General features: G+C 40.4%; 1 protein-coding gene across 2 annotated transcripts; it reads right to left on the bottom strand.

The window, feature by feature from the left end:
- Positions 1 to 1,453: 1,453 nt before the first annotated feature.
- On the bottom strand, positions 1,454 to 21,757 carry GARIN2 (golgi associated RAB2 interactor family member 2; the record flags this gene model as incomplete). 2 transcript variants are annotated; one of them, XM_080911611.1, is made up of 6 exons in its annotated part: positions 1,454 to 1,518; positions 4,396 to 4,424; positions 13,691 to 13,926; positions 17,434 to 17,995; positions 19,778 to 19,977; positions 21,596 to 21,757. In XM_080911611.1, 6 exons carry the CDS (start codon positions 21,755 to 21,757, stop codon positions 1,454 to 1,456), a joined length of 1,254 nt encoding a protein of 417 aa, XP_080767737.1. The 2 variants fall into 2 exon arrangements, with proteins under 2 accessions (XP_080767737.1, XP_080767738.1); XM_080911612.1 differs by lacking the exon at positions 19,778 to 19,977 and having other exon boundaries at positions 21,596 to 21,654.
- Positions 21,758 to 22,208: the final 451 nt, after the last annotated feature.

The raw sequence follows: 22,208 nt of genomic DNA, 5'->3' as shown, positions 1-22,208 counted from the left end.
TGGTACAGCACTAATGTGTAAGGCCCTGCATTCTTCCCCAAGTGCTACTGAAAATAAAAGTAATGCTCAAAATAAAAATAATAAAACTCTTTGTAATGATGCTTTTCTTATCTATGCATAGGCAACATGGCTTAGGTAAGGTGCTTGCTGGCAGGCCTGACAACCTGTGTTCAGTATAGTCTAAAGAGAACAATAACTCCCATGTAGTAGCAGGATTATGTAATTCTCTCTCAGTGCCTCACCAAAGCCCCTTCTGCTCTGCCTCCTGCCAGCTGGCAAACCCCTCCACATTCTGTTCTAGCTCTTTATCTGCAATTGCTACTACAGAAAACATGAGATCTATGTTAAAGAGTCAACTTACTAATATTTTCTAAAAGTGTCTCATCTTCCATTTAAATCTACAGAGACCTATATTGAAAACTCACCTTTAGGCCATCCAACAGGTTTTTTCAATATGACCTTTTCTGTTTTACTAGACTTGTGTGCATCCCCCTGAGAAATGGAGAGACAGATGAGGTACAAGGTTGGGGACATATGAAGAGGATTTGGTGTGAGGAGAGCCAAAGGGGAAGAGAAGCAAGAGTGAAGGCAAACAGAAGAGATTAGAGAAAAAGTGGGAAAGGAGGAAGGCCAAAGACAAGAGAGAAAGGGGCACACAAGAGAAAACTTAATTTGGGTCTCAGATTCAAACAGTGTTCTAAATGTTTTGTCAGGTGTCTATGTTCTTTACAGTGGGTTCACTGCTGGTTCACAAACCTGGTCCCTTGGGGGGTGGGCTTCCTTCGCTTTTTCTTTTTACTTTGGGTTACACAAGCCAGAGAGTGAACTGTCTGCTTAGACCTTGATTTGTAGTATTGAACAGAAAGATAAAAAGTAGCAGGTGGGTGGGAAGGAAACTGAGTGTTTCATATATGAGTTTTGTCTTGTTTCTTGAACCCTTGTCTTTGGTCTCACTCTTTGTCATGTAGAAGAATACTGTGGCATCGTGGGAAAGCCTACACCCTGATTTCTACAAAGAAATCAGAAATGTTGAGGAGAATAATGAAGCCTGAATGGTAGAAAATTAAAAATCCAGGAAGGAGAGAAATGACTTGGGTCCAGAAATACAGGCCTAGCTTGGGATCTGCCATGTCATTCTGGGAGTATTTGAAGTTCTGCTTCCCACCAAACACTGCACAGAAACACCATTAGCTGCAGGAGTGCGGGGGGGTTAGCCACATCATTTTGTCCTTTGCTACCTAGGAGGCTGGGAGCTCACATGGGGACTGGTTTTCCCCAGCTTTGGGCAGCATTATTATTCTGGCTTTACCCAGAAATTAGAATTACAGAGGCGTTTTCGTCTTTGTTTGGACTGAATTTAATAGAATGAGGGTTTAGGATGGGGTAGCCTTTGCCTTCCTGAGGTGAAGCGTATTAACAAATGATAAGAGTGTGTGAGAGGGAAAACCATGTTTCAGAGGAGGGTGAAGAAGGGGAAAGAAATGCTAATCAGGGGGAAAACTGAGAAACTATATAAGCCTGAGTGAGAAAACCAGGAAGACACGGGAGAAAAAAGGAGAAGAAACAGGGAAACATGAAAGAGAACAAACAGGGAAAATGGTTAATGCCTTGTGGCAACCTGCATGCCATATCACAAACTGTGCCATGCTCACGGTTGAGCAAGCTCCATGCACACTTTTGCTACCTTGTTGCTGTGTCTGTGGTTAGTCCCTGATGTCGAGGGCGCCCACTTGAAACTGCCTGCTAGCCTTCCAGAAATGAGCCATCAGCAGCACAGCTTTTAGAATTAATCACTGTCAAAATGCCCTCCTCATCCCCACAGCCTAGCCATATACAGAGGAGGTGAAATGACATGTTCATGTAATGGAGAAAGTCAGGTTAGAATTAAAGCCTCTGACTCAACATGAGTGTTCGTTTGCCCTTTTCTACATCCACGTCCCCTCTGACTCCCTTTCCCAGACTGCTTCACAGATTTACATATCCCACTCACGATGTTCCCCAAACCACCCTCCCTTGTCTTTTGTTCCTACAAGTAGACTTCAATAACTCTGCATGTGTGAGCACTCAAGTGGTTGGTGCACGTGTATGAAAGTGTGCGTGTGCACATCTGTACATGTGGAGGCCAGAGAACAATCTTAGGTGTCTCCGCGGGACATGTCCAGTTTGATTTCTGAGACTTGGTTCCTTGTGGCCTGAGGCTCGCAGATTCAGCTAGGCTAATCAGCAGCCACCAAGGATCTTCCATCTCTGCACAGAGCCAAGATGACTCGTGTGTGTTACTGCACCCAGCTTCCTATGTGAGTATCCTCATGCTTCAGCATTTCAGTGCTGACCTAGCTCTCCAGCCCTTGCCAATAAATCTTCATCATCATCTCTGTCATCACCAGCAATATTAGTATATGTCAACTGTGTAAATATGTAAGGAACTCTTTCTGACTATACATACACATCCTCCCGAAGTTTCACCACTGACCACTTCTTATCTGTCAGAGACTGTTTGACATCCTTCACCTTGACTGCTGGGAAAGCTTCCTACCTGCTCTTCCTATCTCTGGCGTCCTCTAGCTTCTCTTACAGATTTAGTCGGTAGAGAAGCCATTTTAAAACCGTTGTACTTCCTCCAGTGGCTTTTCTTTGGCTACCGCACAGACTTATGGTAAGTAACTTGATTAATATTTTTGTCTTATCTTTCCTGACTCTCCCAAAGTACTTCATATAAAATACATGCTCAGGCAGCTTAAAACCTTGATGTACCAGAACAGGTGGAACTATCAATCATAGATAGAATAAAGACAACCATGTTGGTACCCTGCATGAACTGGACGTCCACCGCTAACTAAGTGAATCATAGTTTTATCTCTGAGTCTAGTGACAAGTTAGCAGTCAGGCTGCCATTAGATGGATCCTTGCCCATGGCAAACAAGGAGGGCATTTATTTGGACTACTGGTACTGGGTAACTCTGGAGCCTCGAAACTTTTAGTGTTTTGACCTCTTTATAAAGTATAGTTTGTGGTAGAAGTTGATGGGTGAAAATTCTACAAACTAAAAAGGAGACCATATATTTTCTTTTTAAAAAGATTTTTTAAAATCATGTGTATATATGTCTTCATGTGTGTGTGTCTATGAGAGTTGTGCATCGTGTGTGTAGTACATGGAGACCAGAGGTGTCCTATAGCCTGAGTCATAAGCAGCTGTGAGCTGCCTAACAAAGCTAGGGATCAACTGGGATCCCTAAAAGAGTAACACACATTCCAACAACTGAGCCATCTCTCCAGCCCACGCCTTGCATCATTTCTATAGAAGCACTTTGCTTATGGTGGTCTCAGGTTCAACACTGTAGATCAGAATGCACATTCCACATGTGGTAAAGCTCAGTAGGTATTTTTGGATACTGACATCCAATGAGCAGATATAAAGATAAATTCCATTTGTGTAAAACTGAATACTATATTGAGCTGGAGAGATGGTAGGTGGTTAAGAACACTTGCTATTTCAGTTCCCAGCACTCACTTGATGGCTCACAACTGTCTATATCTCCAGTTCCAGGGCATCTGGTGCCCTCTTCTGACCTTTCCCAGTATCATCTACACACATAGTGCACATACATAGAAAACACTCATACACATAAAAGAAACAAATTGTAATAATCTTCTTTTCCTTTTTTTTTTTTTGTTGTTGTTTTGTTAGGACTGACTTTTAAATATGACTACAATGTTTTCAAATATTCTTATGTTTTTCCTCTCCACTTAAACCAAGTTAAATATTCATTCATGTTCTTTCCATAATATTCTTTTAAAAGTGCCATGTAGCGAAGCTTCCTCCAGCTCACAGGTTAGAGAGTGGCTAGAGGTACGTGAACAGTCAGCAAAAGGCAAGGTTTCTATTTGCCTGTGTGACAGACAACCTCCTCAGTTACATGTTTGTTGTTAGAAATTGAAGATACTTTAAGACATGAGAATACATAAATAAGAAATCCCTGTACCTAAACATTAACTAAGTCACCCCACAGTGTGTGTTAGGCTAAAGATGTAAGTGGGAAGAGCGGAGGAGCTGAGTGATTTTGATTTACCAAGAATATTCCCCATACAAATGTGAAGGGTAGAGGTCCTGTTGCTGCTGTAGGGTTGATCTCCTGTAGAGCTCATCTTGGAGGAGTTCATGCCTAATAGATTAGACTCAGGGAACTGGGAGCTCAAACATGACTTGCACACTTGAAAGGGTCTGAAGATGGTATTGGAAGAGCCTCTCCAGGGTGGAATGTTTAGAATTTTGGGAAGGCAACAGAAGGCCTGGCTGGAACCCTTTGTTCCCAATCATCTACTGTTACAAGAATCCCGAGTAACTCTTGTCTACTGAAGAGCACAAAAAAATGTGTCTTGGAATTTATTCCTTACCTGAAGTGTCTGAATCAGTTCTTGTACTCCTGTAAAAATAAACAGCACAGTTCCAAGAGTTGCTACCGTGACAACAAATATTTAGAAAAAAACCAGCTGGGTCTGAGATAACCAGTCATTTTCCAAGCTTTCCATGAGTGGTAATGGACCGTGGTTAGCAAGCCTAGACTATATTGATTATAAAGAGTAAGGTTGTTCACTTACAAGGTATTCAGCTTGTAAAAGCCACAAATCAAATTGTATGTAATAGCATAACATCTTCTGTTATTACATTTCTCACAGTCACAGGCTGCTGGCATCTCCACCTGTGGCTGCTCAGCCATTCCCTCTTGCTGAAGTACAAGAGAATCTGCTGAAGAGTTACCTTTAAATTTCCCTGCCCAGGTAATCCTACAGAGGTGGCTTTGACTCATGCAAGGGGTCAGGCAGATACAGTCATTTCAGGGTCTACAGTCTTTCAGTCTTAAGAAACTTAAAGTAGTAATTTCTCTACAATTTTCCAAAAGTGGATTCTCATAGCTATGCCAATAAGTCTTAGGATTTAGACTGAAGGTTGAGACTAATGATAAAAAATTGTCGAGAGACTAGGCAACATAAAAGAAAATGTCTCTTGGGGCTGGAGAGATAGCTCAGTGGTTAAGAACACTAACTGCTCTTCCAGAGGTTCTGAGTTCAATTCCCAGCAACCACATGGTGGCTCACAACCATCTGTAATGGGATCCGATGCCCTCTTCTGGTGTGTCTGAATACAGCTACAGTGTATGTATGTGTGTATATATATATATATAGTAAATAAGTACTAAAAAAAAAAAAAAAAAAAAAGACCGTGAAAAAACATGTCTCTTATAAAACAGGCACAAATTAAAACAGAGTCTGTTATCTCAAAGCAAAGGCTCCCACAGTACTGCTCTGTCTGTGAAGGAGTGTAAATGAGGTTCTTCATTACTCCAAGGCCCCCTATGACAGTAGAGAAAAGCATGCCTCCTTCAGCCTTATCCCATATAGATTTAAATTGCTTATTTTGCATTTTAAATGGATATGCACAATATTCTGCAGGGTCATGTTTGTCTTTTTAAAGCTTTTTCATTAAAAAACAAACAGTTATAAGGTTTTATGGAAATTAATGGTCTTAGGAAAGAAAAATAACACAGGAAGGTTTCACCCTCCTAGCTAAATCCTACAAATGCCCCAGGATTAAAGCTTAGGTGAATCCCACTCTTTCTTTTGCAAATTAGCATTCTCCAATTAGAGACTAGCTGCTAATTATGTTCCTGGTACAAACCGGCAGCAAAAGGAGCCCATGGTTTACTGAACCAACTGTTTCCCATACAAACATGTCCCATGGGTCAGACCTTAAGAGGCTTCTTAAAATAAAAATTTAGTTCTGTTTTCTTTTTTTCATTTCTTTCTTTCTAGCAGTTAAGAGATTAATGTCATAGAGAGCTAACGGGGAAAAGCCTTAAAACATTTAAGATCTGCTAAATTACAATATTTTTTTATTTTAAAATTCCATTATTTTTCGGCTTATGTAGTGACACACATCATTTCAAATGATCATATCGTGAAGCTGACAAAACCTAGACCTTACATAGAATTTTTTGTCCTATTAGCTTTGTAATTTTTACTATTAAAAAAGCAAAACAAAACCCAAGCCAGGCCACAATGAAAAGCTAATATAGGGAACTAGAGATGGCTCAAGAGTTAAGAGCGCATGTCACGCTTCCTGAGGACCTGAGTTTGGTTCACAGCACTCCAGCTCCAAGGGATCAAGTGCCTTCTGCTGACTTTATGGGCAACTGAATTCACATGCAATTAACCCCACATAGACTCACATGCATATGATTAGCTAGAAGTGTCTTTTCAAAAAGAGCTAATCTAATGTTGATGGAATATTTAGAACAATGAAATGATTTTGTGAACATGTAACAAAGGGCACAAATTACATACATTCATCAAAACCCACAGAATTTTATACTCTGAAGTATGAGGCTTTATGTTGTAAAGTACAACCACTTAATAACACATCAATATTGGTACACTGATTATAACATGTTAGTGAGGAAACTGGAGTGGGGAAGGGAAGTGGCTGTGTCTCTGCTCATTTATTTTATAAGCTAAAAGCTACACTGAAAAGTAGTTTGTATCAATTTTTCTGGGCATGTAACAATTTTCATTGCAAAAGAACAAAGAAGATACTGATTTGAACAGACTCCTGATTCTAATTATGGTGTGTTTGTAGAATGTTATTAGTGGCAATATTGTACTGTGAGAATGAGCTAAACTAGAAAGTGGTATCAGAGTGTCCTGACCTGACTGACAGTTACTTAAATCAAGTTCCTAAGTTGGATGCATTCATTCATTTACATCATTATAAGAAGGATTTTCTATTAAGCCCACAGTGTCAAACAGTAGGGAATGCTCTGTTCCTCACTGGCAGATATCTGCATTTTTGCCTTCCTTCTCTGTTTCTGACCAAAGATTCTGTTTCTCTCTCTCTTCTTTATTACCCATTTCTCCTGTTTATTCTGTTTTGTTGTAAACTTTCTTTCTGTATCCTTTAGCACACCAGAGTTGCTAGGAGCAGTTCTGGTCATTATTTAATTCCACCTAGGTAACTCAGATTACCATCAGTAACAGATCAGGTAAACTAGGCAATGGTGGTTCAAACCCGTAATCCTAGTGGTTTAGGAGGTTAAGAGTAGAAGGTTGAGAGTATGAGCCAGGTTGGGTAAGTCCCAGGCCATCCTGAACTGCATATTGAGACTTTGTGCTAAAAGTATAAAAAATTAAAAGGTTAGGGATATAGCTTAGGCAGAGTGGAGACTCTATCTATATTCACTCCCCCTCCTCCCCATACATGAGGTGGTAGGATACATCAGTGGTCTGGGAGACATTTATTTGTTTTAATTGTTTCTCCACCTCTAATAGGGATCAAGCGGTTTCAGTGGAGAATTTCACTATGTGTAGCCAAGAGACTGTTTTTGTAGTATGTTGGTGAAGAACACGGCTGCTTTTTGCCCTTGTCCAAAGAGTCTGCCTGAGTTTAAAATGAAGATTTAGATTAAGTGCTTTGAAAAAGGAAGTCTCAAAATAGCCTGATGTAAATTCTGTTGTGTAGTTACTAAAGCTCACCCTTATAAAGAACATTTTAATGAAAAGGAGCAAGTTGAGAAAGGAAAGATACAAATATACGGTTTGAGTATTAAAGGGACACCAGGAAATTAAATAGAGCTAAATTCTGTGTTCAAGAATTTTAAATTGAATTAAGGAAGTAAGGACCTTGGGGCAAGACCCCACCCAGCTAAATTGGCTCCAGGCAACTTAGTGCAAACCTTTAATCCCAGGAGTCAAAGACAAGCAGATCTTTAAATGCAAGGCCAGCCTAGGACTGAGCAAGTTCTAGGTGAAGAAAAGCATAAATCCAGGTGTGGTGGTCCACACCCTTAATCCCAGGAGACAGGCGTACAGATCTCTAAACTCAAGGTCAATCTACAGACAAGATCCAGGACAGCCAAGCTTAGGCAGTGAAGGAGTTAGAAAAGAGGAATCTAGTGATAATGTAATAGAACAAGGGGGACATGTTCCAGCTCCTGCAAGCAGCAGAACTTGGCAGCTTCGGCCATGTAGCTCTGATCTTATATTTAAGAGGAGAAGGAGGCCACTGGGACAATTGATGCTGGTCAGCTGGAGCTAAGAAATTAGTGGTGATTAAGAAGAGACCAGCATCACTGAGATGAAATCTTCTGGGAAGTGTTTTCTGAAAGGAAAAAAAAAAAAAAAAAAAAAAACCCAAAAAACCCGTGTTCCAGAGATAGCCAAGGTTGTACCTCCTGCTGCAGCTGTACTTGGTAATGTATAACAATCACCCATGTGATACTGGTTTTTGAAGGGATGAAGGTGTCATGGAGAATGGCTGAGGCTCTGCACTAGGAGAGGCCATGGAAGGCCATTGGTGAAAGTGCAGCCTCAGTTGTTGACAATCCAGGACTGAAGGGGTGATGCAAAGGATATAAGGCTTGGCACCATGTAGGGAGCCTATGAGAGGCCTAGTTGCAATGGAAGACCTCAGTATATTTGAGATGCCAGTACCGTGGGGTGATCAGCAAGAACAACAGCAAAGGTGTAGTGGATCAACCTGAGCTTGAAGTGCTGGAGAAGTGAAGCCAGCCCTTGGATGAGCGCAGAAGGTTATGTGTGGATCCCAGACATTGCATTGAAATGAAAGCTGTAACATTGAAGCTGCCTTGGAGACCCAAATATGTTAAAGATGCCAGAGCAGTGGGATATGTACCAAGGAAAGCTGCTAACAGTGATGGAACCAGCCCAGGAGAAAGAAGTTTGTTGCTATCAACAAAGATGAAAAAGGAATTGAAAATCTGAAGACTGGTTTGACATCAGGCATGGAGATGGCAGAATTTGGAGTTTGCCCAGCTGGTTGCCTGACTTAATTCAAGGATTACAGTTAAGTGATTGGATGGATCTCAGAAGAGACTTTGAACTTTGGACTTTTAACATTGTTGATACTGCTACAGACTATGGGGACTTTGGAAGTTGAACTAAATGTACTTTTTATTATGCTATGTTTAGGTATGGCCCCCATAGACTCATGTGTTTGAACAAGCCTATGGGGACCAGGGAGTGGAATGTTATGGTTTGCATATGCTTGGCCTAGGGGGTGGCACTATTAGAAGGTGTGGCCTTGTTGGAGGTAGTGTGTTACTCTGGGGGTGGGCTTGGAGATACTCGATTAGTCTGTTCCTGGTTTCCTTCAGATGAAGATGTAGAACTCTCAGCTTCTCCTGTACCAAGCCTGCCTGGATGCTGCCATGTTCTCACCTTGATGACACTGGACTGAACCTCTGAACCTGTAAACCTGCTCCAATTTAATGTTGTCCTTATAAGACTTGCCTTGGTCATGGTGTCTGTTCACAGCAATAAAACCCTAACTAAGACAGATGGTAATAGTATTTCTCACAGTGAGCCCTAAGAACGTAATCTAGGAGAATTCCTATAAGGAAACTCATGAGTTTGAGTTGACAGTTTTTCCTTTGATTGTAAAATATGACATACATCCCCCCCACCCACACACCAAACAAACAAATGTAATTGAAAAAAAAAAAAAAAAAAACTCAAATAATTAGTGACATGATAAAAGAATTGTACCTATGTAAGTAGAATTACAAAGTCTTCAAGATAGGCAGCATCCCTCAGTGGTAATGGGTGCTGTTGGCATGTGTGAGTCTCTTACTTCAATCCTCAGCACTCTTTCCCCCAAAATTAACAGCACAAACTCTAACATTTATAAAATAGATTCAAACTGATCTGAGTTCAAAGAATGGGAAACAAAGAAATGTTAGTCAAAGATTTATTCTATACCAACAAAATAAGATGGGAAAAAGTGTTATTTTTAAAGCCAAAATAGGATACAAGAAAATTATATCATTGCCTCAGTTCCACAAGGGAAGTTCTTTTTTGGCAAAGTGTGATTCATTTGCTCGATAATATTTACCAGGCACCTTGTGTGCATTAAGAACAAGGAATAAACAGTAAAAATCATCAAGTCCCTATTCTTTGATGTGTTTTATTCCAATGGGAGAGGCAGATCATAAGCTATAAAATATGTTATCCCAGACAGGGTGTGCTGAGGTGAAAGCTGAGAGGATGGGGAGGGACAAAGGGAGACAAAGTCGTGATATGAGGAAGGGAAAAGGGAACAGTGTGTTTGTGTGTGTAAAAAATTTGAGCAGACAGCTAAAGTGTGAAACTCTGAGAAAATAGAGTTGCAAGCTGCCTAATAATTACAAATATCTGCCAAATAAATCATTTTAAATGGACACATGCATAGTATATGTATATACATATGAACAAATGGAAAAAGAAATTAGATTATCTTTCTAAATAGTTAATGGAAATTTATAAAATTTCCAGTTATTTCAAGACAGAAACAGTAAAATGACTTCAGGCGAGAGACATTTGTTGGAAATTATTCACTGGGTTCGAAAGATGGCTTGGTCTGGTAAGGCACTTGCCACCAACCCTGATGACTTTAGTTTGATCCTTGCGACTTATAAGATGAAAGGATAGAACTTATTTCTACAAGTGTCCTATGACTTCTGTACACATGCATACAAGCACAGGACAAATTACTGTAAAAAGAATTGGGAAAGAAAAGAAGTTAAAGAGCTTCCAGTTGCTTCTCCTTGGATATTGGACATATTTATGATGTTTCTATATGCAGTGGGGAGCTTTACTGCAAACAGTTAATCAACCAACTGTCCATCCACACAACCAATAGCTACCCCCTTGACTTGTAGAAATGCATATAAAGGAAATAACACAAAGAAAGAATTCATTGGAACATAGTGTGTTTTAGTTAATACCCACAGGCAATCCACATGACCCCTGAAGAAGGGCTAGGTCAGGTCTCCTCTTGCACCATCAATCTGGGAATCTAAGTCATGCCATCAGACTTGGACTGCAAGCACTTTTATTTGGTGAGACATCTCACTGGCCCTAGAACTTCTTTATTTTTTTTAAATTTATTTTATGTATGTGAGTGCATTGTCACTGTCTTCAGACACACCAGAAAAGAACATTGGATCCAATTACAGATGGTTGTGAGCCACCATGTGGTTGCTGGGAATTGAACTGAGGACCTGAAAAAGCAGTCAGTGCTCTTAACCATTGAGCCATCTCTTCTGCTACAATTTCTTAATTAAAAAAATATTGTTAGGTGTAGTGGTGTTGTTAGGTGTAGTTGTGTTGTTAGGTGTAGTGGTGGTGTTATAGGTGTAGTGGTGGTGTTAGGTGTAGTGGTATTGTTATAGGTGTAGTGGTGGTGTTAGGTGTAGTGGTGTTGTTATAGGTGTAGTGGTGTTGTTATAGGTATAGTGGTGTTGTTAGGGGTAGTGGTGTTGTTATAGGTGTAGTAGTGGTGTTAGGTGTAGTGGTGTTGTTATAGGTATTGTTAGGTGTAGTGGTGTTGTTAGGTGTAGTGGTGTTGTTAGGTGTAGTGGTGTTGTTATAGGTGTAGTGGTGGTGTTAGGTGTAGTGGTATTGTTATAGGTGTAGTGGTGGTGTTAGGTGTAGTGGTGTTGTTATAGGTGTAGTGGTGTTGTTATAGGTGTAGTGGTGTTGTTAGGGGTAGTGGTGTTGTTATAGGTGTAGTAGTGGTGTTAGGTGTAGTGGTGTTGTTATAGGTATAGTGGTGTTGTTAGGTGTAGTGGTGTTGTTAGGTGTAGTGGTGTTGTTATAGGTTTAGTGGTGGTGTTAGGTATAGTGGTGGTAGGTGTAGTGGTGTTGCTTGTGGTCCTAACACTCAAGGCTGAGATAGAAAGATCATAAAACTCAAGAGCAGCATGAGCTGCACAGTGAATTTCAGAGCAGCCTGGCTGTATAGCAAGACTCAAAACAAAAGCATGTTTGGTGTGGACATGTCAGGACCATTCTGTTTCTCTTTCTGTGTGGGACTAAGTATCAAACTAAGCTTGCTACATTTTGCCTACAGAAACTCTAAGACATTAGAAATCTAAGACCTTTATTGTCACAAGCAGGATTAACTCAGATTAATCTTTATTGTGTTGTTTTTGTCTGGCTTAGAAAAAGCAAACTAAGGTTTTGAGAAATAAAATATATTTTTATAGTTTTATGAGAAAAAATGGCAGAAATGAAATATAATTCACAGTTAAAAATAAAACTGTCCAGAAAAAATGTTGGAAAGTTTCCCTTTTCTTTAATAAGAACTTCGGTAACTCCTTCAAGTTTTCAATTTATGATTGCTTTAGTTTTCCACTTTGCATTTTTATTAAAAGTCACTTAATTTACTATCTCCAAACTTTTAAAAAAGATTCATTTATTTAGTAGTTTTGGTTTTGCAAGACAGGCTTTTCTCTGCATAGCTCTGGCTGTCCTAGAACTGGTCTGTAGACCAGGCTGGCTTTAAACTCAGGTGAGACCCATCATACTTTATGTTTATTTAACTTCGTGTGCATGTGTCAGTGCCTGCACATAAGTGTGCACACCTTGTGCATGCATGGTACCACCAGATGCCAGGATGTTGAGTCTCTGAAAGGGATCTCTAGGCAATTATGGACCACCCTGTGTGGGTGCTAGGACCCAAAGCAGTCCTCTGTAAGAGCCTCAAGTGCTCTTTAGTGCAGAGACATCCCTCCAGCTCCTAATGTCTCCAGATTTTAAAGGAAAAATGTATAGACTTTCTCAATAACATTTACTATCCTACCTACTATTAATAGTTGATATGACACTTTTAAGTTTTCAGCTTTTCTTTCTCAATAAGTAGCCATTTCAATAGTTTACTATGTCATTCTTTTTGGGGGAAAAAAAACCCAAAAACAAAAACAACAAACAAAAAACAACCAAACCTCTTTTTAGTACTTCATGTTACTTAACAAATTCTAGTTAATTTCATTCCAAGTTAATTTTTCTTATCCTATGTATGTGTGTACAGTATACAGAACTTCTCTCTGGCACAGTGATCAGCGTCAAATCCAGGGCCTTGTGTGTTGTGAGCAAGTGGTCCACCATCGAGCTACCCCACCACTCTTTTATTATATTTGCAATATATTATTACACCCACCCCTTCCTTTTACTAGCATAAATTGTTTGTTTGTTTAAGGTTGGGTTTAACTATGCTCCCCAGGCTAGTCTGGAACTCTTGGGCTGAAGGGATTTCCTGCCTTAATCTCCAGAGTAGCTGAGACTTACAGACATATGCCACATAGCCTAAAGTAAGCATTTTGATCTGGATTCTCTTTAAGCCGTACCCTAGAATGAATGTATTAACTTGCATCTCTACCAGTACAATATTCACTCACATTCAGTTTGCAATCAGCTTTGCAATAGAGGTATTAAAACAATGAAAATAGGTTTTTTAAAAATCTTATTGCAAGTACAGAGGTGTGTAAGGAGATATGGAGGCTCAGTAGACAATGAGGATAAGCATAGCCTTAAAGCTCACACCACCATTCTAGACGTCAGCATTCCAGCTCCCAAATGTGATCTCTGTGCATCTGTTAATCTCTAAAACTCACGTTCTTAGCATTAACCCAATAGCAACAATTCCAGATGAGCAGCACGAGAAGCTGGTGTGGGAATAAAAATTAGCCAAGGCTGACCCCAAAATGGCTAGCTAAGAGTTGCCTATGTCATTGTTCTGTCACACTGTGTCTGTCTGAGAATTGTCAGAGACAAATGCATGGGTTGCCGGGAAGCAGGCATGCATCTGTACGCACGCTGCACTTCATAGACTTCCCACAGCGTTTCCCACGCTACTGACCTGGATTCTGAGGCCTTTAGATGTACATTCCGAAGACCAGTCATCTTTTCTTCAGCAGTTTCATCATACATTTTTTTGCATATGCCTTCCTTGCTTTTCACAGGAGTCAGAGTCTGAAAAGAGTCTTCATCTTGCAAAGTCAGGGTTATGTTTGAGATGGCGACATGTTTGGGGGAGTCTCGGCAGTTGTTCTTAGTTTTTGTATCCCGTAGACTCCCGTGCTTCAGATTATATTCCTTGGGAAATAACAAGCAGTGGGAAATCAGATAACAGAAGGACCCCATGTAGAGACAGTGTTGATGGAGCAGTCTCTAGTCTTCACTTTCATATTTAATGAGTGCTCACCAGATGGAGTGTAAGGCATGGGGTGGCATGACTATGGAGAAAGGCCTTGGCCGCTGTGAAGGCTGGTGACATAGGGACAAAGGCCTGCACCGCTGCAGCCTAATGCACAACATCCAGGTCAGAGTGAGGAACCCCAGTTCCACCTCACGTAAGATGAGTAGGGTCTAATTACAACACTTGTCTTTGAATTACAGGATAAGGAAGCTTTTCTAGAAATTCTTTGCCATGTAGTCTTCAGTCAGGTTGCTCTTAGGAGCATATGATAGGAAGTGGGGGCTCAGGGCTCATAACAATAGCAATAATACTTTCATTTTTCAAGACTCTAAAACCTTTGCTTTTAATTGTCTTCCAGCCACATCCCAGCCTCAGGTCTCTCGGTGACTGCATCCGAGTGGTCAGACTGCCTCATGTGGGCCTCGGTACAATTAGTCAGAGAACTCATTACCTGTTTCCCTAACATTCTTCATGGCTGCTCTTCTTCCTCCCATGGCAACTACCTGGTCTATCCTAGTACTGTTGGCCCTAGTCACACATACCTGCAGTTCTCACACAGTGGAAACTGATGCTGGAGGATTGCAAATTCAAGTTCAGTCTGTCCTAGTATAGCAAGACCATGTTTCAAAACAAAACAAAGCAAAACAAAAAATCCAAATTGAAACACCCCCAAAAGAATATGCCGTAATCTTACTCCCTCAAGAGAAAATTTCATTTTTGCTTACAATGAAAATAATGTGTATTATAGACAATTTAAGATGCTGTAAGGGGAGTCTCTAGAGAGACAATGGTTCAGAACACCAGTTGCTCAGTTGGAAAAGCCAGGTTCGATTCCCAGCTCCCACATGTAGCTCACAACAGTTTGTAATTTTAGTCCCTGGAGATCCAGTGCTATCTTCTGGCCTCAGCAGGCACTGCACACATGTAGTACCTAAAAACCATGTAAGCAAAAGATTGATGCACATGAAAAGATCCTCTGAGGACCAAAGTGGGAGGTAGGAAATGCTTCCTTGCATGGTAACACTATCCAGCAGCAATGGCTCCCTGGGCACACTCAGTTTCCAGCCTACTTTATTTTGTAAAGCTCTGCTTTGAGCTCACTTTGGAGCTGTTGCCCGCATTTCTAATCTAACATTCCACCATTTGTGTTTACTGCGGCACAGAGTGTTGGCTAAGGCCATGTGCCTGCTGCTCCAGTGCTTCACCGAGGACCACACAGCCCTTTTTCTATTTCAGTCTTGAGACAAGGTCTCACCAGGTTCTCAGGCTGACCTAGAGCACATTCTGTGGTCTGCACAGGCCTCAGATTCACAGGTTTCTGTCATTGGCTTGTGCTACCAGGCCTGGGTAGCATTCCCATCAGAATGTCCTTCTTGTCATTATGAACTGTGAAAAACTATTTGGATATTTCCTATATGAAGTATTTACATCTAGCATGGGGAACAATTCAGAGGGTAAATAAGGTACAAACTGTACTTCCTCCCTCCATGCAGAGACAAACTGTGTGCTGCACGTATGTGTGTGTTCAAGTGCATGTCTATGTATGTGCACATGTATTTGTGGAGACCAGAAGTCCACACAGGCATTTTCCCTCTCTAACTTTCTACCTTATTTTTTGAGGCAGTTTTTCTCAATGTGGTTGAGGCTCACTGACTAAGTTAGACCTGTTAAGCAGTGAGCCCTAATGATCTATGGTGCTGGGATTTCAAGTGCATGCCATCATGCGAAGCTTTTTGTGTGGGCACTGGAGATCAGCCTCTGGTCCTCATGCTGTGCAGCAAGCAGCTTATCAATGGAGCTAGATCCCCAGTCCCTAGTTTTTTTTTTTTTTTTTTTGTTTTGTTTTTTTGTTCTTTTGTTTTTTTGTTTTTTTGTTTTTTAGTATGTATGTATCAGTGGATTTTTATACCAAGAGATTATTCTTCCCCGCTCTCAATGTATATAATGAACATCTTTTCAGGCTAAGAAACACTTTTGAACAATTTTAGCAAGTACACAACACTAATTCATCTGACAGACTTTTGCTATGGGCTTGGCAGATACTATGGGAACCCCTAAACAAGATGAGCATGGCACTTGCTCTGAGTTTGCTTGGTTGTTTTTGGCAGGCATCATGATTTTGTTAATTTACTATTATAGGCATGGTATGGGATGATTAATGTGTTCTTTGTGTGTGTGGTGCTGTGGGCTGGACCTAAATAAGATTTTATGTACACCAAGCACACATTGTATCACTGAGCTATATCTCCAACCCATGATTCACATCTTTATAGCTAACTCTTCATTCCTGTTAGAGGGTTTAAATATGTATTTTAATTTCATGTGCATTAGTGTTTTGCTTACATGTATATCTGTGTGAGGGTGTTGGAACCCCTGGAACTGGGGTGACAGACAATTCTAAGAAGCATGTGGTTGCTGGGAATTGAACTTGGCTCCTCTGGAAGAGAAGCCAGTTCTCTTAAGTGGTGAGTCACTTCTCCAGCCCTTGGCATAAGTATTTTCAAGGTTCTTGCTTCATAAGCATCTCAAGAATGTTTGACCAATTCTCACCCACATTGTAGATCTCTCTGAACCCCCACTTCACTATAGCTTTACTACCATTGCTGTTTTTACTCCGCTCCTTGTCAGTTACAAGGTTAGATTAGGGAGAGGACAGTAGAGGGAAGAGGTGGTGTTGGTCATCTGGTGCACTGCCTTACGACAGCTTACCTGTTTCACAGCACACTAGCTCTAGACACAGATGAGATATTTTTAACTTTTTCCTACTATAACTTACGAGTGGCTTCTTTTGTGAAGTGTCTGTCCTCGGTCCCACATTTTGGAACATGGATTCAGTTGACATTGTTTACTAATCTTCAAACTGATCTATCTTTATAGTTCATTGTGCCACCCAGATTAACATATATTTAAGTGTTTTAATCTCTCCCTTTCTTTCCTTTTCCTTCTCCCTCTTCTACCTTTTTATTTTAACTTTCTGGCCTTTTTTAAAGTCAAAACCTTTTTTTATTTTCTGATTTCTACCTTCATTTTTTCTTATTGAGGCTTCAGCCCATCTTCATATTTAGGTAATAAAATAGCTATTTTGTTTTATTAATATTCTCATTTTAGGAGTGATGACACCACTCCTTGTGTTTGGCAATTTAACCAGTCATGTATATAATACCAAGAAGGCTAAGATTCTAATCCAGGCCTTCTTTCTGTCACACTGCTGCTTTCTGATACTGGAAGGTCCGTCATTATTTCAGGGAATATTTTATGACTTATGCTGAGTTTAGAATTGAGTCAATTGTAAAATCATGTCTTTGTGAGTTGGCTCCATGGCATTTTCATCATGAGTGTTATCTGAGACTTAGTTACCACTCCATGTTTGATCATTAAAGAATAAAGTGTCCCACAACACATACCTTTTCCTCCTGCTTGGTCTTTATTATATCATCATTTTCAAATACTATTTTGACCCCTGAGATGCTTGTGGCCATTTTGACTTCTGAAACTTCTGTGACTTCTGTGACAATTTTTATATCTTGAACATCTGTGAGCTCATTTTCCAGAATATCGGTGACATCAGTGACAGCAGTGTCATCAGTGGTATCTGTGATGTCGGTGGCATCTGTATATTCTGAGAAGTCTGCACTTTCCATGATGTTACAAAGGTATCTGCGTGTTTTTGGGTGCATGGCTCGCAGTTCTGTGAAAGCGGTAATGTCTGTGATGTCTGTTGAGCCTGTGATGTCTGTGCTGTTGGTGATTTCTGAGAGGCTTGAGACTGCTGATACTTTGGTATTTTTGACTTTCTCCTGATTCAAGAGGGGGATGAGGTCTACCCACTGAGAAAATATGATATCCTGTTTATACACAGGAGCACAGAGTTGTAAGTAGTAAGACCGGCCGTTGATCAGCTTTAACTTGAGACGCATGTTCTTAGCACTGTGCACAGAAAGAGTAGCAAACTGCAGAGGGATAAACCTACAAACAAATGCAAATGTAACATTATCCAAAGACCTAGTTGCAGAGCCATAGAAAGACTTTTTGAGCTTGGAGAATAAGACAGTCAGTGGTCTTGAGTCCCAGATAGGTGTGGGTGGGAGCTCCTGAGAGCCATCTCATCTTAATTATGTGTCTAAGATCCTGGTGATAATAAATAAGAATGTCATTTATCATGGAAAACTGTCCATCCTAATTAAGCCTGAAAGTGAGGCTTAGGGCTGGTGAGATGGCTTATCAGGTGAAGGTACCTAGAGTCAACCTCAGTGACCTGAATTTAATCTCACATGATGAAGGACATACTGAGCTACAAACTTGTCTTCTGACATTGGACTTGTGGATGCACATACACAAACACATACACACATTAAAATAAAAAATAAAATGTAATAAAAGCAGAGGCTTTAGATATCTAGGAATTCAAAGAAGAGTGCATTGAGAGTTTATATTATCAGTTGGAATAGTTACTATCATGAAGTAAAAAAACCAGATGCTAGCAATGATGTGGGAAGGGAATGGAAAGCCTTATAGACTATTGACAGGAGTGTAAGGTAGATAATAGAAACCAGCATGGAGGCTCCTTAAAAAACTAAAACATGAACTCTCATACAACCCAGCAACACCTCTCCTGGGTATGTCTATCTAAAGGAATATTGTTACCGTACAAAAGGATTACCTGCTTACCTATAGTAAGCAGGGCACTTGTCACAACAGGCAAGTTATGGAACCAGACCAGGGACTATGAACAGATGGACAGATAAAGAAACAAATATACACATACAATGGAGCTCTATTCATCCATAGGAATAATTAAATGTTATCTACAGAAAAATGTCTGAAACTAGAGATTGTGTTAAGTGAAATAAGCCAGATTCAGAAGGACATAAGTAAGTATGTCTTCTCTCATGAGGAATCTGGATTTTTAAAAAGAAGGTTGGGAGATAAAGTGCTCACTCTATAAGCCTGATAACCTGACTCTGGAAGCTACTGGACTAGCTGGTCTGGTGCACACACAGCAGTGAGCAGGAGAGACCCAGTCTCTGAGCAACATAGAGCGTTGATAACTGACACCTGCAGTTGTCCTCTGACTTCCACATGTACACTATGACACCCCCATATTGTTCTCTCTCTCTCTCTCTCTCTCTCTCTCTCTCTCTCTCTCTCTCTCTCTCTCTCCCATACACACAAATGTGATTACATAAACATAAAAGACATGAAAGTAAAAAGGAACTATCTGAGATGAGGAGGAGGCTGATGGTGTGAGGCTAGGGAAAAGAGAGGGTATAATGAAGAATGAATATGACTAAGGAACTTAATGCATATACATGGAAATTTACATATATTTCATATATATGTGTATGAAATTGTCATAATGAAACCTATTATCTGTACAATAAATATATAGTGATAAAACTGCCTAAAATTGTGGCTTCAATTAAGTTACTTGCTCAAGATCATAGGCTGAATGAGTGGTCAAGGTGAGGCCAGAATTCGGAGGCAAGGTTGTTGTGGTGGGGGAAAAGCATGCATGTAAGAGGCAGTTTATCAAGTCTTCAGTACCCATTATTTTAGGTATGCTTTTTAAAATTTTGACTGCCTTTGTGCTAAACTATTGTATGTATCCTCTTAGAGATACCTCTGTGTCATTTGAGAAAGCAAAATGTGCCTGAAGTGATTCTCTGGGACACTTGACATCTTTCCTTTTATCCACATGGGGCTACTGTGTTCTGATAGAGATCACTGTCCTCCTGTCTTGTGACTCACCTGGTAAGCACCAGATTCCCTGAAGAAGAAGACTTCCGAAGGGTTTTAGAGATGGGTTCTGGTTCTTTTTGAACTTCTGGTGTCATATGTGCCAACAGCATCATATTGGGGGTCTTGAAGATGGGATTGGAAGAACAAATGCCTACGGTCACCCAGTTTGCTCGATTATGCAGGTAAATAGATTCACCTCTCCTATTGACCTGGATGTAGAGAACAAGAAAGGAGTTTCTTGGTACAGGAAAGGTATAGATCTAGCACCCTTGCTTGCTACAGCAGTGTAAGTGGGGGGAGGGGGCAGAAAACAAGGGGAAATGAGGCATGGTACCTCCATTCTGTGGCTTGTTCATGTTTTGGAGATAGCAGAATAAATAGCTACAGTCTCTGGGTTGTCAGAAGGCCAGTGCAAACAACTGAAGTAACTACTGGTCCCTTTGTACCCTATGAAGTATGCAGCTGGGGGATTAGCTTAGGTAGGGATATAGCTGGTGATGTGTTAGCACATTTAACAGTTCAAGTGAGCAAGTGCTCTGGGTGCTTTCTAGGATGCTTTTATTCCCTCACTGGAACCTCCAGAGTCAGGAATGTTTATAGCTGGCTGCCAAACACAAACCAGAAAAAATTGGTCATTTAAGAGGCTATGACTGCAGTTATGTGGGACTGTGGTTAATCTGCTGACTACAAACTTCCCCCTCTCTGTGTGGGACCAGGGCTATGCAATTAGATTGTTCAAGAGTTAACATGAAAAAGGTACGGGAAGAAAGGTGAAAATAAAAGATTAGCAGAAAAAAAGTAGCTGAAATACAAAAGCATTAAATTTTGACATCTTGTGTTCTAGAGCATAACTAAAACATGTTCTAGAGACTTCACTCCTCTCTGAGGGCTACACTGGGCACAGAGTAGTCACACTAGGTCTCTAGTGTCAGTCAGAGAACACACTTATGAAGCATGAGACTCCTCATTGATGATGTGTCTGTCTCCCTCTTTGTCATACTCTGGGACCAGCTGAATGCGTTGGTTCTGTACTTGTTCAGCATCACACTCTACCATGATATCTCCATGAGGGACAGGCATGGTCTTTGCCTGAACTGTCTAGTGGTGAGTACTGGGAGGAAAGCCAGCACAATGTCCGGGTGCTCTGTGTCTTCATTCAGAATGCAGGTGCATTCTCAAAAGGAACTTTGTCTCTGGTACTATCTGACAGTTGTCTTTCCCCCTTAAAACCAACATATAAGGTTTATTTTAATTCTTAGCTTTTCTCAGATGGTTGTTTATTTACTTGGGCACCAGGGCTTCATGCATGTCAGGCAAGGGCTCTTCTATTGAGTTCAACTCTAGCCACAGGTGTTTTTATTTAAAATATAGGAGTAGGAGCTAGAGAGATATCTCAGCTGTTAAGAGTACTTGCTGTTCTTACATAGGACTTGGGTTCAACTACTAACATCCATCTATCTATAGGCACATATGTGTTGTACAAACAAGGCAAAACATAAAATACATGTATTTAAAAAATTAAAATAAAATTATCTGAGTGCCTTCTTGTGATAGTATGTTGCAAAAATCAGTTTGTGTAACATTAGGATTCTGTGAGAATGACAACTCTAGTAGAGGTAGGTCAGAACTCTTGCCTGTCGGATTGTTGAGAACATCTGAATTGAATTTCCCTGTTACACTAATTATTTCAGGCTGTTTAGAGTTATAAAATTGTTCCCCTTAGTTACTGTCCCTCATCACATTTAAAAAATTCTCAATCTTTCACTCTTTAAGAAAATGAAGTATGGCAGTTACTAGAACCTAGTTGAGAGTGTAAGTGTCATTTACCTGAATAAAATTGCTCTCCAGTATGGGAGGAGATATGTACGGGGCATACTCTCCTGCATCCAATATGTTTTTAAGATGCCCTAGTTTGTAACAGTGTGGGATGCAGAGGGAATCTTGCTTAGACACTGACTTCTTGCTCTTGCTCTTGTTCTTCTTCATCATGCTGATAGGAAACATCAGAAAAGCGAGAGAATGGAGATAAATTAATGAACAAACAGAAGGTCATAGTTACACTGCTTCTTTTAGTTATTAACTGAGAAAGTTTTTTTTTTTTTTAACCAAAAATCTGTAATATGCATGACTCCGTGGCAGGCACTTAGGTACATACAAACCAGCAGGTTATACTTTAGGGGTTGACAGACAGTAAGCAAACAAACAGAAAAGTTTTCTGATGCACAGACATCAGCCGTAAAGAGTAACAGAGGTGGATGGCTGGAAATACTTCCTAGGGTGGTAAGGAAGGTGACACATGCGTGAGGTAAATGGTGAGCTAGCTATCTAATCAGTGACGGCTCATTCCTGAACCACAGCTCAGGCTCTCCTCTCTCTGAAGACAGCTTCAACAGAAAACAGCGATTCTATGCCATTGATGTCACCTTTTGTCTATCAAAAA

Source organism: Micromys minutus (genome assembly GCF_963924665.1).
Source record: "Micromys minutus genome assembly, chromosome: 1".
Classification (NCBI taxonomy): domain Eukaryota; kingdom Metazoa; phylum Chordata; class Mammalia; order Rodentia; family Muridae; genus Micromys; species Micromys minutus.
The sequence above is the reverse complement of the archived record's forward strand: the minus strand, read 5'-3'. Positions and strand labels throughout refer to the sequence as shown.